At 45.4% G+C, this 15,231-nt stretch overlaps 1 protein-coding gene across 5 annotated transcripts in view; it reads left to right on the forward strand.

The window, feature by feature from the left end:
- ATP11C (ATPase phospholipid transporting 11C (ATP11C blood group)) overlaps positions 1–15,231 on the forward strand; it is an 804,025-nt gene that overhangs the window by 616,510 nt on the left and 172,284 nt on the right. For all 5 annotated transcript variants that reach the window (XM_085607959.1, XM_085607958.1, XM_085607957.1 and 2 more), the window contains exon 16: positions 12,507–12,580. In XM_085607959.1, coding sequence (XP_085464085.1) covers positions 12,507–12,580 — 74 coding nt within the window. The remainder of the gene's footprint in view (positions 1–12,506; positions 12,581–15,231) is intronic.

Raw genomic sequence — 15,231 nt, forward strand, 5'->3', positions numbered from 1 at the left:
AAAATGGCCGCAGGGAATGTGCTGTTCCTGTTCCTAGAAAGGCCACACTTCCTAAATGCTACCCGCTAAGCCTATAGTTAAACACTAGAGTGTTACTCCATCAAAGATGGCTGATCGTAACATGCTGTAATTATTTATATAATGTGCTACACTTCCTGTATGAATGCAAAAGAGTGATAACTCTTCGTTTGTATCTGATTTTAACACCGAAGCAAAAATTGTACATGGATGTTTATCAGAAAGAATTGGAGTTATTTGCAAGAATTATGTTGTTAAGTAGAATCAAATTAGTGTGATGTTTTTCGTGAAAGAACCACTTGAGCGCTTCCTTTCACCAAAATGGCCACCGGTAATGTGCTGTTCCCGGTGCCAGAAAAAAACACATTTCCTGTCTATTTCTGATCTGATTGGATCGTGCACTCACTGTTATAATAATCATTGTTATTTTTATTTTTTATTTTGTCTGATTATTTAACATACATGTGACCTGATCTTTGTGGCATGTTCTGATTCTTCTCAGTTATTTCACTTGAAAGAGTGAAAAATTACAGTTTGCCCCAGGGAATATCGTCGTTCAGTCCAGTGTCACACGTTTTAAGACGCAACACCCACCTCTGTTCCTTTTCAAAAAAATATTTTTCGTTGGTAACTTAATCTATTACTGTCCACAAATTTTCTTTGTGCGTGTGTCCTGTTTCTAAAAAGTGTGAGGCCATTTTTGTGGTGCTCTTCTTGCACTTGACATTGCTCTTGGGCTCTCCTATCCTGGTCTTCAATGGGCGTGTGGTCATGCCCACGTACTCCATCGAGCAAGGACAAGTAATCAGGTACACAACGTTCTTGCTGTTGCATGTTGTGAATTTTCTCTGTTCCCACTTTGTGCAATTACGGACAGTGATTTCTCTGCTCTTTTTTTGTTAATCGGTAAACTTTGCACATGCCGCAAAGGTGGTGTCCTGTGATTTGAGACCGTGATATTCGTTGGCCTGTATGTTCACTCTCACGTGGTCTTGTGTGCACGACCATATCTCTGATACTCTTTCCTCTCCTGGGGGGAAGAAGATTGGTTTTGAGAGGTCCATTCCACCACTGTTTAAGATATGCCAGTGTTTGTTGACAATCTTGGTTTTCTGATTGGAGTTTGTATTGAATGTTGTTATGCAAATAGAACGTTTGTCTTCTTGTTTTGGAGGCGTAGGTTCTAACAGACTATCCCTACAGTTGTTCTGTGCTCTTTTATAGGCCTGATCTATCACCTTTCTTGGGTACAATCTTTTCTCCAGTTTCTTTTTCAAATCTTCTGACTGATGTTTAAAGTCAGTGATTTTTGTACAATTCCTCCTTAGGCGTAAAAATTGGCCATAGGGGAGATTGTCCCGAAGCTGTCTAGGATGGAAACTTTGATATAACAGCAAGCAATTTTTAGAAGTGGGTTTGAAATATGTCGTAGTCACAAGTTTTCCTTCTTTTGGATATACGTTCAAATCGAGGAAGACTAATTCTTTATTTGAAATGGGGCATGGTGAATTTGAAAAATTAATCTTGGTAGTTTAGCCATGTGATGAAACGTCTGGCTGTAGTTTAATCTCCATCCCAGATGATTAGTATATCATCAATATACCGTTTCCATATGTTTATATGGTTTCGGAAAGGGTTGTCAGTGTGCAGAATTTTGTGTCTTTCAAAGATGGTGGACATAGAGACCAGCTATGCTGGGAGCAAAAGTGCTCCCCATGCTAGTCCTGTGTTTTTGGAGGTACAGAGTCTTGTTGTACTCAAAAAAGTTCTCCTTTAATGCCAGGCTGCAGCACTCCATAATGATTTTTCGTGGTGTTTGATAGTCCCAGTCTGTATCAAAGAGCACTTCCTCAATGATAGTCAGGGTCTCGTTGTGAGGAAGGCTGGTGTACAGACTCTCCACATCACAACTAATCATTAGTTGGTGCTCGGGATCGAAAGGCATGTCTTCAATAAGTATCAGGACATCCTTAGTGTCCTTCAAGTATGTGGAGGTTTTTTGTACTATTGGTCGTAGGTAGGCATCTGCAAATTTTGAGACAGGTTCTAAAATGGATCCTATTCCTGACACTATCGGGCGTCCTGGTGGATTCTTCAGGTCCTTATGTATCTGGGGGATTGTGTACAGATATGGTGTCCTTGGTGAGTCTTTGGTAAGGAAGTCACTTTCATTTTCCGATATCCGTCCATGAGCCTGGGCTTCTTCTATCATACTTGCTATCTGTACCTTTATTTGATTTGTTGGATCATGATGTATGATCTCGTAATTTCTTTGGTCTTGGAGGAGGCGCCTGCATTCACGGTCATATTGGTCAGCTGACTGTATTACAATAGCACCTCCTTTGTCAGCTGGCTTTATGACCAGGTTGGTGTTATTAGTTAGCTCTTTGATGGCTGCTCTTTCTTCCTTTGTGATGTTTTGAAAAACCCGATTGAAGAGCAACCCAGAGTATCAACGAGGAGCATGATGGGTGCTTCAACAAGCAGGAAATTAACCTTGTGGTGAATCTGACGGACCACACTGTTACAGATGCACAAACCAGAATCCTAGAAAAAGGACTAGGTTTTGTGCCAACTGCAAATTTGGACAAATTTCTTCTGTGCAAGGAACTGCAATAATTTATGAGGAGACTAAAATTGCAAGTCTTCTTTAAAGATCTACAACAAACTGAGAAACAGGATGGGGACACAGGTTTGAAATCTAAACCTACCTTTGTCCCCCCGGATTCAACTTTACGTATTGAACTGCTCACATTTGGGAAAGCAGTTATGAAAGAACTGGAGGATTTGGACCTACTGCCAATCGGGTCCTGAAGAGAAAGCCAAGGGGCTGGCTTTTGAAACATGTTGACCAAGTAGGAGGCAACTCCTAGTTTACCTACTACATTTCCCCAATTTTTTAACATTTCCAGCTAGGGAAGCAAATAAAGTTTATTTTTTCCACTAGCCTGGCAACTTTTAAAATTGCACCACTATCTTTCCCGACCCTACCACTCCTACCTCTGCACCACACATAGCCTTTTTGACTTTAATCAAATGCTCCCACATCTCTGTAGGTTGCAGCACGCCCCGCCCCGTACAGAGACGGGAAGACCCCCATGATGAAGCTTGACACTAAGGGATTCTTAGTATGTGAGGGGTATTTTAAGAACACATAGTGTTTCCCATGACAATTCCTTGGGTTTAAACACATTTTTTTCCCACCATCTTCATTATATCTTTCAACACAGGGAAGGATATATTGAAAAGTGGTAGAATCTCTTTATACAAAACATAAGCAAGTGGCAGCCGGGCTCAGAAGCAGACTCTAGAGAGCAATTTTAAAATGGTAACATTGGTCCACGAGTCCTTGCCATTGAAGAGTTCTACAATCTATGTTCTGTTTATATGGAACAATTTCTTTACACAGGGAAATAATTCCCCTTAAAGGGAGGAGGCATCTTCGATGTGGTTTTACCTTACTACACAAATGTTACCCCTTGCATCTTCATTTAATTGTATTTTCTTAAAACAAATTCACATGAAAAATGCCATGGTATAAACAATTAAATAAGCCATGCATGCTGATGCACAGAGTATAATATGCTATTGATTACTGTTGTTCGAGTCATGGCATCATAACTCACTCATAATTAATGGCTCTTCCTTGCCATCCAATGTTAATAATTAGCATATTTCCACACTCTGCATATATGCACTCACTCACAATACACGCAGTAGCAGCAGTAAATTAATGACCAGCCAAAAACCTACTGTTATGGTAAAAGAGTAATTTTATTTGTACAGTTATGGTGGTTATTCCCCATTCACTATAGGTAGCTTCCAGGGTAAGCCCTACTAGTAGTCAGAGTCTCAAGAGTCCACTGTGACACTTTTTTAGAGTCCAAAGTGTTCCAGCACCAACGATATATCTAGCAAGCAAGCTCCCCTTTGGACGGATGGTCTGAATTCAGTCATACCTGCACCTACAGGATCGAAGTGCCCGAAGTTTCTGAGCACACCCTCTGTGGGCGCTGGAGCGGCAGTGGTTGATCAGATAAGCTCAATGCATGTGGGCCCCTCAGGCGGCACTTGATGATCCCCAAGTTCCTCACACCGAGTTGTGCACCCGTAGCAATCCCAGGTTTGTTGCGGCTCCTCCTGGCAGGGTAAGTCTTTGGTCCATTCTACTGTGGGGGAAAGGTGGTGCAAACTTCCTGATGCAGATCCCTCATCCCAGTGCAGGCTCATATGGGTTACCATGGCGGCCTCACTCCTCCGGCAACGCTTCTGGTCAGGTCCCACTTCTTGCTAGTTCTGGCGACCCGCTCCGGCATACAGGGTCACCATATCTTTAATGTACAGAGCACCGACCCGCTTGGCACAGCAGATTTCTGTACAGCATCCCCTCCTGGCATACTGAGTTGCTGGCTGTTCACCACTCAAGGGCTACGGCCAACTCTGTTTCACAATCCATCCATAGCTGTCCCTTCTGGCATCTGGGGTAGACGATTCCTCACTGCACATCGACAAATTACGTTGTGGCTTGCACTCCTGGCATATGTGTCACCGATTCCTCACTGCACACGGGCTCCAGCTTGATCATCACAGCGGTGTCCAAAGCTTACTTTACAGCTGGCCTCCTCTGGCATACGGGGAGTCGACAACTTTGTCCTGCACACAGACAACGACCTGATCAGTGCAGCAGCTATTTCCTCACAATTCGCTCAGAAAATCGATTTCCCCACGCGATCTTGCTCACCTCTTCCTTACAGGGCCTATTTGCATTGGCAAGCAGGCAGGCACTGGTGCTCCAGGCTCCAGGACATGTAGGCTTGGATTCCCGTGGTGATGTCCCCTCACCCATCAACGTGGTTAGCAGTCCCTTGCCGCTGGTCACAAGCAGAAGTCTTGCAGACCTTCTCCTCCTCGCACAGCCCAACTGGCTGCTTGACAGTTGACAATATTTGGGGTCTTGAGCTCCCCTTCTTACTGACCATTTCCAGACACCAAATTTGATTTTAGGGTCTGCGTATTAGAAGTTTATGTTGGGGGTCTGCTTCATTTTGAAGTGCCCACTTCTTCGCCTTCTCTTCTTCTTGAAAGAAGCCTGGCCCAAATCTTTTAGCCCCAAAACACAGGCCATGGGAGTGACTAGAATCAGCCAGAGTAATATATGTATAAAAAAGTTAGCCCAGGCCCTCAGCCCTACTCTTTATGATTCTCTTATTAACCCCATCTCCTTCCTGAGATGTGCACCCCTAACATTGTACCCCTGCTGCGCCCTGCACACCATGGGTCGTACTAAGGGCACAAAACCTGCCCCAATTCTGGGTCGTGAAAGTCCCCAGTTGAGACGGTCACAATCTAACGGATTGTTAGCCTACACGGCAGAGGATTATATACCACCACCAACTACAGCGTGCTCGGCTCCGGATAAGCTCAACGTCATCCTGCAAGAAAATCGCGTCTCTTAGGCCGCCATAGAACATCCCATCAAAACACTGGCTTTGAACATAGACCATCACAAACTCTCAGACAGGGTCAAAGTCACAGAAGCGGAAATAGCAACTACGGCTCAACAACAGAAGGCCCACATGGCAGGATTGGATGAATTTCACTCCAAACTGTGCCACTTACTTGACGGGGTGGAGGATTCAGAGGGTCGATTACGATGCAATAATGTGTGTATAATAGGACTACCTGAAGGTGTGAAGGGGCCCAGTGCCACGCTGTGTGTTGGAAACTGGCTAATGACCAGTGTAGCTCTGCAGGGTTCTCTGACCTGCTCACTGTAGAGAGAGCGCATCAGGTTCCATGCGACCACCAGGGCTACGTCCCAGACACATTGTAGCCCGCATCGTGAACTACAGAGACTGTGACACAGTGCACCAGAAAGCTAGGGAGAATAAACCATTTTTTTGACAACTCTAACATGACCTACTGCACTTTAGCTGTTGAGTGCAAGCATGCCTCCTTTCTTGTAGCAAAGAGACTGCTCTGATCGGACGTACTGCCATACGCTTTGATGTTTCCAGCATGCCTAAGAATTGTTCACGACCAAAAACCATTGTTCTTTGACACCCCTGAGTCTTTCTGAGACTGGATGGAGACACAATATCTAAATACCCGCTGCCCCCCTCCAGGAGCCATCGCAAAGACCTGCTCATGGGCTCCTTTGACGCCACGGCGTGGGACCCCTCGGGTGCACCCTTCCTGGGAAGCCTGTTCTCCTCAGCAGGCACTGGAGGAGCAATGTGTGGTGTTGGCCACCATGACTTCGTCCAGACTACAACGATCCCATCGCCCCCCCTCCAGCTTGTTCACCAGCGCTGTCTCAGACTCCGAGTCTAATATGAGCATGGCCTCTTTCCCACGGTGACACCACAAATGGCGGACATGGTGATCTGACCACCCCACCTTCTTGCCTCCAGTCATGAAGTATTATTCTTACGTCCCAAGACATTTAGCTGGACTGAACGATTGTATGTAATATGTTATGCAGTACCACTATATGGAGTTCTTCCTGGCGTGCCCTGTGGAAAAGGGTTGTTTTTTACCCTGTTGCTGTGGACACACTCAACTGGTCGTCCACCTGAGCAGTTGCTCCAGCTTATGCTCTATTGAGTTATGTTTACATTTTTGGTCAAACGTATGTTCCTTGCTGGACTGAGTGTTGGGGTTAGATTTTTGTTATATTTTTTACCTTCTGCTACACACTTTCTGCTCCTGATCCATGTATTGTGGGAGGCCTGCGGCGGGGGGGGGGGGGTGCGGAGGAGGAGGTGCTTGGTCAGTAATGTTTTCCATTACCTCACTTTATGTTGACAATGGCAATCGCCTTTAACCCCTTCCCTGCTCATGACGGAACCGTTCCGTCATGAGCCACGGTTGGCGTGTGCTCATGACGGAACGGTTCCGTCATGACAATCCTGTTGGCGGCCGCTCCGCCTGCGCGGCGCTGTTTCCCCGCCTGTGCGGGGGGACAACGCAAATGGGCGGAGTCATGACGGAACCGTTCCGTCATCATGAGCACAGCTCAACTGTGGCTCATGACGGAGCGGCTCCGTCATGAGCACAGGCCCACCGCGCTGCCCCCCTGTCCCCCCCAGCGCTGCAGCGGAATGTCCGCAGCAGCGAAGGGGTTAAAGTCTTGGTGTAGATTGTTAGGGGGATGGGCTCCGAATCGACTTATCTAATCCGCCAGAAGGCCCATATAGTTTACTTCTAAGAAACCCACCTCTCTGCTGCTGAGTTCCTCAAACTGTGAATTAAATGGAGGGGACAGCTGATTGCCACTACCTATTCTGCTTTTGCCCGTAGAGCAGCAGTCTGGGTGCGTGCTGGTGTACTGTTTGAGTCTTTGGAGACCGGTGGCCTCTATCTGCTTGTCAGTGGGAGTCTGGATGGTAGGCAACTGATACTGGGTAGTGTTTAAGCTCCTAAATCGGACCAGGATGCATTCCTATCACATCTGTCCTCCGTATTGGCTTACTGTTCTCACCTCCCCTGGTTGATTGTAGGGGGGGCATCAATGCGGTCCTGAACACGCACCTGGATCACTCCCATTCTCATTTTCTTAGTGCTTCCTCACTCAAACAGGCAAGGTGACTACATGAATAGGTAACGGGCAGTCCTTAATTGATGCGTGGAGGGAACTTAATGCAGGTATGAGATAAGATTTATTGTATTCCCCCCCAACACAAATTACATTCCCGCCAGGACTGCATATTATGCCCTGCATATATTCTGGCGGATTTCACTGATTCCACTTACGTGGGTAAAACCCTGCTCCATCACAATCCGTTGGAGCTTGTTGTGTCATGGGGCCAAATACCTTCCCTGGTCCCCACATGGTAATTACATCCTCTACGTTTAGAGGATATAGATGCCTTGGCCACAACTATTACAAATGACTTTGCAGAAAACAGAGGCACTGCCTCCTCCCCACTGATTGAGTGGGAAGCCTTCAAGGTGACTATACGTAGAGCATCCACATCTACTCTAGCAGAGGCGCAACATTCGGTGCTGAGTGGCATCAAACGCACAAAAGCACGACTGGGAATCCTTGAACGCGAGACAGCCCATTACGACTCTCACACGGACAATCTCCAGGAGTATTGCATTCCATATGCAGAATTGCTAGAGCGTTTGCGGGTCATAGATTATAGTTAATACACACAAAGATTGATCACTGTAGGTGACCAAGGTGGTGCGCTCCTGGCACATATGTTTCATCCACAATTATCTCGTACCCCTATCCTCTCAGTGCGCATGCCCACGTACACCCACGGCACTACTCAAAAAGATATTAATGAAGCATTTAGGGACTATTGCTCCTGTCTGTATGGCCATCACTCTCCCCCGCCTGCCACAGCAAGATTCCTAAACAGGCCTGCGGATTCCCCAGGTCCCACTGTCTCACCGGTGCTACAGGCCCTCATGACGCAGGATGAAATTCTCAGTGTGATATTTGATATTTTTTAATTTATAAAGCGCCTGAATCACCCCCAAGAGGTATGCCCGCGCTATGGAATTGCTACAGCTGGCCACAGAAGAAAAACGGATTAGAACAATGTGGTTTTAATGAGCCTTCTGAACTGTAATTGATCTGGGCATTGTCGCAAATTAATAGGAAGTTGGTTCCAATAAAAGGGGGCTAGGTGGGAGAAAGCTTTTCCACCTCGGTGCGATTCTTTTTTATAACGTGGAGTAAGAAGTAAAGATTTGGTCCCTGATCGAAGGGACTTGAGTGGCAGATATTTGGTAAGTTTATCTGCCAGATAGCTGGGGCCTTTGCCATTCAAAGATTTGTGAACAATGCAACATATCTTAAATCTGATCCGCTTTTGCACCGGAAGCCAATGCAGTTGTTGCAAAAGAGGGAGGGAGGCAGTTCAGGGGGAGCATTGGAGACCAGGCGAGCTGCGGTGTTCTGGACTACTTGCAATCTATTAATGAGGCTTCATTAGCTGAGATCAGCAGAGCATTGCAGTAGGCCCGGCGGCTTAACACCAGTGCCTGGATGAGAGTTTTTTTGAGAGGTTAAAGGCAGGAAGGAGAATACCCTACGGAGAATACTTATCACATGGAAGCATGCACTGACAGTGGTTGCGGCATGCGCCTTCATTATCAATTTCTGATCCAGACGGACTCCCAGGTTTTTAACCACCAGTTTGGGAGTCATTGCGGTGCCCAATTCCTCTGGCCACCACCTTGGGGACCACCTCACCAATGCATCTCCAAACAACATGATCTCAGTTTTCCCTGCATTAAGCTGGAGGAAGTTGTCCCTCATCCAGCCAGCGATGGCCGCCATGTCCTCCGAAAAGGTAGACTGGGCATTGGGATTGTTTTTATCGAAGAAAAGTAGGAGCTGAGTATCATCAGCATAAGATATTGGTGCAAAGCCTAAATTCCTGAGTAATCCCTCTAAGGGAGCAAAGTATATGTTAAATAAGGTGGGACTAAGATCGGAGCCCTGAGGTACTTACTCCCTTAGTCAGTCTTGTAGTCTTTGAGCGGAAAGGGCCTAGGTTGATAGTCTGAGTTCAACCTGAGGGAAAACTCGACATCCATTGTAAGACATTCCCTTGGAGGCCAATTACCCTAAGTCTCCTGAACAGAGTCTGGTGAGAAATCGTGTCGTAAGCCGCCGATAAATCAAGCAGCACAAGAAGCACTGCTTGTCCGTTGTCCAGGGACAGTCTAATGTTGTCGGTGACAGCAATCAAAGCTGCCTCTGTGCTGTGCCTAGGTCGGAAACCCGACTGGGCTGGATCGAGGCAGCTCGAAGCTTCGACGAAGTCAGACAGATGTTTATTGATGTGTTTTTCTAGTATCTTGCTCAGGAGAAGTAGCAGTGAAATAGGACAATAATTAGATAAATCGTCCATGGGGGCCTTAAGATTTTTCTGGATGGGGATTATTTGCACCGCCTTCCATTCAGATATCTAAAATCCTCTGCAATAAGACACCCAGACTACACAGCTTACCAGTCGAATTTGATGCTACTTTTCCATCCCATTTGCTGCCACACCTAGAAACATTATAGAAAACTTAAGCCAGGCCGTGACACTCTTACAGGCCCCTATCTTTGTTAACAACCGAATATAAGATATTGAGGAAGGTGCTGGTGAGGTGACTGCTCCCTATTCTGCCGGAGTTGATACACACCAATCAAAATGTGTTGGTCCACGCCGAAGCACCTCCTTAAATATCCAACCACTGTTCTAGGTCATGGAGGTGTCAAAGGCCCATTACCCTACCGAAAGATGCCTCTTGCTCGACCTCCAGCACGCGTTTGATACTCTGGGAAGGGAGTATGTGTTCGCCACACTGAAGAGGTTCGGGATTCCCCAACCATACATTAGTTGGTTCAAACTCCTATGCACAGATCCCACTGCACAGATGGGCCCACACATATCTCCCCCTTACTCAATATATTGCGGCACTAGGCTGGGATGCCTCCTGTCTCCGCTTCTCTTCTTACTTGCAGTGTAACTACGAGCACAGAGTATAGGACATGGGGTAGGAGACTGGTGCATATCACATGGCCTGCTACAACATGCAGTTTCCCTGTGTGCGGACGATATGTTCATATATAGATACTTGAATTGACCATGGACCTTACACCCCTTGCCATCCTGCTTGATACTTTTAGCGAATTCTCTGGCATCCACGTTAATCATGCCAAATTCCATGCTTTTTTCTTCCGGGAGTGTACGTCAGGGGACACTGTATGCATGGGTACACATAATATTCATGTAGCCCCGCACCTGCCGTTACCTTCACATACAGATTTATAGTTCCAAGGCTGATCTGTTGGATGAAAATCTAAACAAGGCCATCACTTCACTCCGCTCACAATTTAAGGTTTTTGGTTACATTGCCCTCTCTCGGTGGCAGGACGTTTGGTACTTTCCAAAATGGTAATGCTGCCCTGCCTTCTATATATTATTTTATCAACTTACCAGTGGGGGTTCCTACGGTATAGTTCAGGCTGCTCAACTCTTTACTCATTAATCTGGTATGAGGCACAGGGAGACGCAGAGTTGGCCTATCCAAGCTGCAACTCTTGCTAGAGGAGGGTGGGATGGACGCCACCCTGTTTTAGGCCCACGCCAACATCTCCTACTACGTTCTCACACACCCTGGGCACCAACGGGGTCAGAACCAGAGACCCACTTCTTCATCCAGGCGGTGTACGAAATGGGCACAGGTAGAAACCTGGTAAAATGGCTATATAAAGGCATACACATGCACTTGCACTTCTCATTGGTGCCGTACAAGCTTGTGGGAGGAAGATCTTGGCCAAGTCCGGCATTAGAAGGAGTGACGCTTCCTCCTGGAATATCCCAGTTTGATTTCCTGCAACTCCCGATTTAAATTCATCCAATTATCACTGCTGCTCAGTGCATACCTCACACCACAGAAACTGCATAGATTGTTTCCTACAGTATCCCCCCACTGCCCCAGATGTTATGCAGACCCCCCAGACTTGTTACATATGCTCTGGGACTGCCCTTCCTGAGGTTGTACTGGGCAGATGTTCACTCCGCCCTGGCAGAACTGGCAGGGGTCTAACACTGAAGCACAGTGGAGCACTGCCTCTTAGGCCTGCTTCCAATCCCCAAGACCTCCAAAATCATGCCACGTTTTGCAGACCTGGCGTTCCTGCTCGCCAAGCGACAGATTACCATACACTGGAGGTCCCCCAAAGCCCCCCTTGCGGTCAGCTGGCCGGAGGAGGTTATTCACTGGGATATGGCGGAGGGTTGTGCACTGCATAGGGATGAAAAGTTTAGACTCTGCAAACAGCCCATAACTTACAGAGCCACATTCACATGTTAGGGCACCCGTGTCTCCCAGATGTTCGGATGTACTCTAGGTCGACTCTGTATACTGTAAATTGTCTCCGTCCTCCTCCCCCACCCCCTGTTTGCCAGGACCCTCCCATTGCTACCCCTTTCTAAGAAGGCCTAGTGGCAGAGGGCTAGTTCGGGTTAGGTTGGGGCAATGTTTTTTAACTACCAAGTTTAAGTTGTTACTATATTGGCACTAATGCGACACATGCTGTGTGTGTACCCTGATCATCTTTTGTTATATTTTATGTGTTAAACATAATTAAGTTTGTTTAAAAAAAAAAGTATAGATTCACTGGCTCTCACTGGTGGTCCTAATTTTAATGAATGTATGACCTCAGACCTTTAGTTTGAATAGTTGCCCATATATAAAATGTGATTTGTTTCTGTAACTCGAATATCAATGTAGTTTTTAACTCATTTCTCATTTGGTCATTTAAAGCACCGCTGTTTTTCAGAATTACCATTGTACTGCAGAGTTACTATATACAATACCAATTCAGTAAGTCTGCATTTTAACCAGTGAGGAAAACTTTGAAATGCTTTCTATTTTTCTGTTTATCTGCTGAATGTCATGCTGCCTTATTGTTTTTATCTAGTGTATATTTCTGACATCAGTTCTGTATTGACTGTTATTCCTTTTAGGTATCAGCTCCTCCATGTTTTAAACTTTGACCCTGTCCGTCGACGAATGAGCGTTCTGGTGAAAAACAGTGCAGGTAAGACTGTAGGTGTAAATTGTTTGGTACAAAACACAGCTTACTTCTCCACCGTATATTTCCCCCTGAACATTGAACAGTCCTCAAGAGATTTCACGTGAAGCAAGCACCATCTAAGTTCAAAACATATTAGAGCCCGTCTTTATCCGCTTCCTTGACATATAATCAGTAATCATCTATTGACTATCAAACTGTGATGTTCTTTCAATCACATCTTTCCTGTAGAGATGTCGTAAACCCTGATGTTGGAAGTAGAAGGACGTGGACCGTGGCTGTAGTGTCCACGGCAGATCCCGTGCTAACTTTTCTGCCTCGTTCATCATTTGGATAAAACAAATACCAGAAATTATAACACACATTTATAGCACATTAGTTCTAGTTGCTCATGTCATGTTGCTACACAAACCCCTTCAGGTATTTTTGAAGACCACAGAAGAGGACAAGTCACCGATTTCAGTCTCACATTGTTGTCCCACATTCTATAGAATTTTACCAAGAACAATCCTCCTCCCTTAATCTTCAATTATGCCTTTTCAGGTTTTATTCCTATCCCTTTTGCGGTATTCAGCCTCTTGGTGCATCATAAAAATGAAAATGTTATAGAACAACCATGAGATACAAAGAATACTTTTGAGTCCCTTGATCTCTGTGTTGGTCGTGATGCAAAAATTACTTAAAAGTTAAAATGGGTAATCTAGCACACTTGGACTTGTTATCCAGGAGTCTTTAGATCAAAATAGGCCTTGCCCTGTTTCGATTTTTCTTAAAACCAGTATTTTTTAGGGTGTTTACTTTAATAATTATTTTTCTTGAAATGTCTGTTTCTCTTGTCTTTGAGCAAAAAACTTGATATACGCACCATTGATTTTTGGCATTTCAGCTTTGGGTCTCCCAATTAGCCCATTGGTATTTGTGTTCCGCACCATCGTTTTCAATTGATTAGGAGCTTTGGTTTCCACTCTCTGTTTTTTGTGTTGTGTTAATCTGGTGTTACTCTGATACCTTTTATTTTATTATGAGGCTCAGGAGAATCAGTTCTTCTGGCCCATGTTCCTAGAATAGGGCTTGCCGTCCATGGTTCCAGGACCCAATTCAGGATGGTCTCCCTTCTTGATATCTAGGGCAAAGAGTTCACTGAATTTGTTTTCATCTGTAAGAGAATAGTTCTAAGCAACTTCCAGTTACCAAAAATGTCCTTTGTAGGCATCTAAAAGAAGCACTGGCAAAGCCAATAGGTCTTGCTTCTGCAAGAGGCTCTATTTTGTTTTCTCCATTCTACAGTAGTTGTGTGAATAGTAAGTGTTGATTGTTTGTCTTTGCGCTAATAAAATAAGTTTTAATTTTTTGCTGATTAATTGATGTAGGTTGGGTGTTTTGTCCGCCTCGGTAGACCTATTGGCTGAGCAACTGTTTTTTGTCTATTGTTGTAAAGAAGACACTCTGAAGCAGGTGAAGTTCAAGCGTCTTTATATGCTTTCCCCTACACAGGGAGGGCAATGGGTGGCCACTTCCCTTGCACACTCTGGACATTTTGGGGTTCACCGTACGCTTAGGGGTACGTTCCCATCCACTATCACCCTGCTACCCCATACTGGGCACTAATCTATGAGCTTTAAACCATGTACATTTACTTGGGCTCCATTCTAGGGCGTCTAATGGGTCATAGTCTCATTCTAAGTGTTCCTCACTTCGTTCTTAGGAGTTGAGGAGGATCAGGTGTTCGGGTCCACTTGACTGATGTTGTTTTCTTACAGGTTTCAAGTTAGATTTTGTAGAACGCATGTCAATCTCACATTGCATTGGGACTGCTGAGTGAAAAGGGGGGAAGCATTAGTTTGCTGTTTGTACATCTTTGCCTTTTCTCCGCTTCCTCCTGGTTCAGTTTTCCTTGCGTTGTCATACGTTGTTTCTCATCCGTGTTATCGGATGTCACACTGCTTTATGTCATCCTGTGTCTACAGCCTTACCTCGTTCGCTCTTTCTTACCGGCTGAAAAATTAATAAGGTATTTATATATAAACCTAATTCAAGGGCAGCAGAGCTCTGTATGCTGGCAAGGCAGAGCCATCACAGCATATGATTGAATTGGTAGCTGGTTTGTTGAGCATTGCTTATGCACTTTGACTTAAAAGGGTGAATCAACGTCTGTAACTCAATCGCGTCTTCATCTCTGCGCAACCCGTCGGTGAACTTGAGTCACGTGATACAGCGCGAAAAAGTTGAATTAGACTGCTCGCACAACTGCTTTCCTTGCTCCTGAACGTTAACTTTTGGAACACTCAGAATAGCAGCAAGACTGTGCACTAACAGTTCCTTTTATAAAATACATAGCTGCAAAGTTTTAGGTTTTTATATATGGTTGCCATAATTATTGTTAATGCAATGTGCCTTTTTGGGATGATTGGCAGTCTCACTTGTAGCTCTCCATTGGAAACAATTGTAGCGAGGGGCCGGGAATCTAAAGCGGGACTCAGAGGGGAGGTGATGGAAAGAGCGGCCGACGACGGAGGGGGCAGGGAGCAATGAGGGAATTGGGTGGTGGACGAAACAGGTGAACTCAGAAAACAGCAAATGTGATAAGATTTACAGGCCTGTTCACAAAGACGGCGCTAGGAGCATGACCACTGCAAAGAAAGAAAAGTGTACCTTCC

Source organism: Triturus cristatus, chromosome 5_2, assembly GCF_964204655.1.
Source record: "Triturus cristatus chromosome 5_2, aTriCri1.1, whole genome shotgun sequence".
Classification (NCBI taxonomy): domain Eukaryota; kingdom Metazoa; phylum Chordata; class Amphibia; order Caudata; family Salamandridae; genus Triturus; species Triturus cristatus.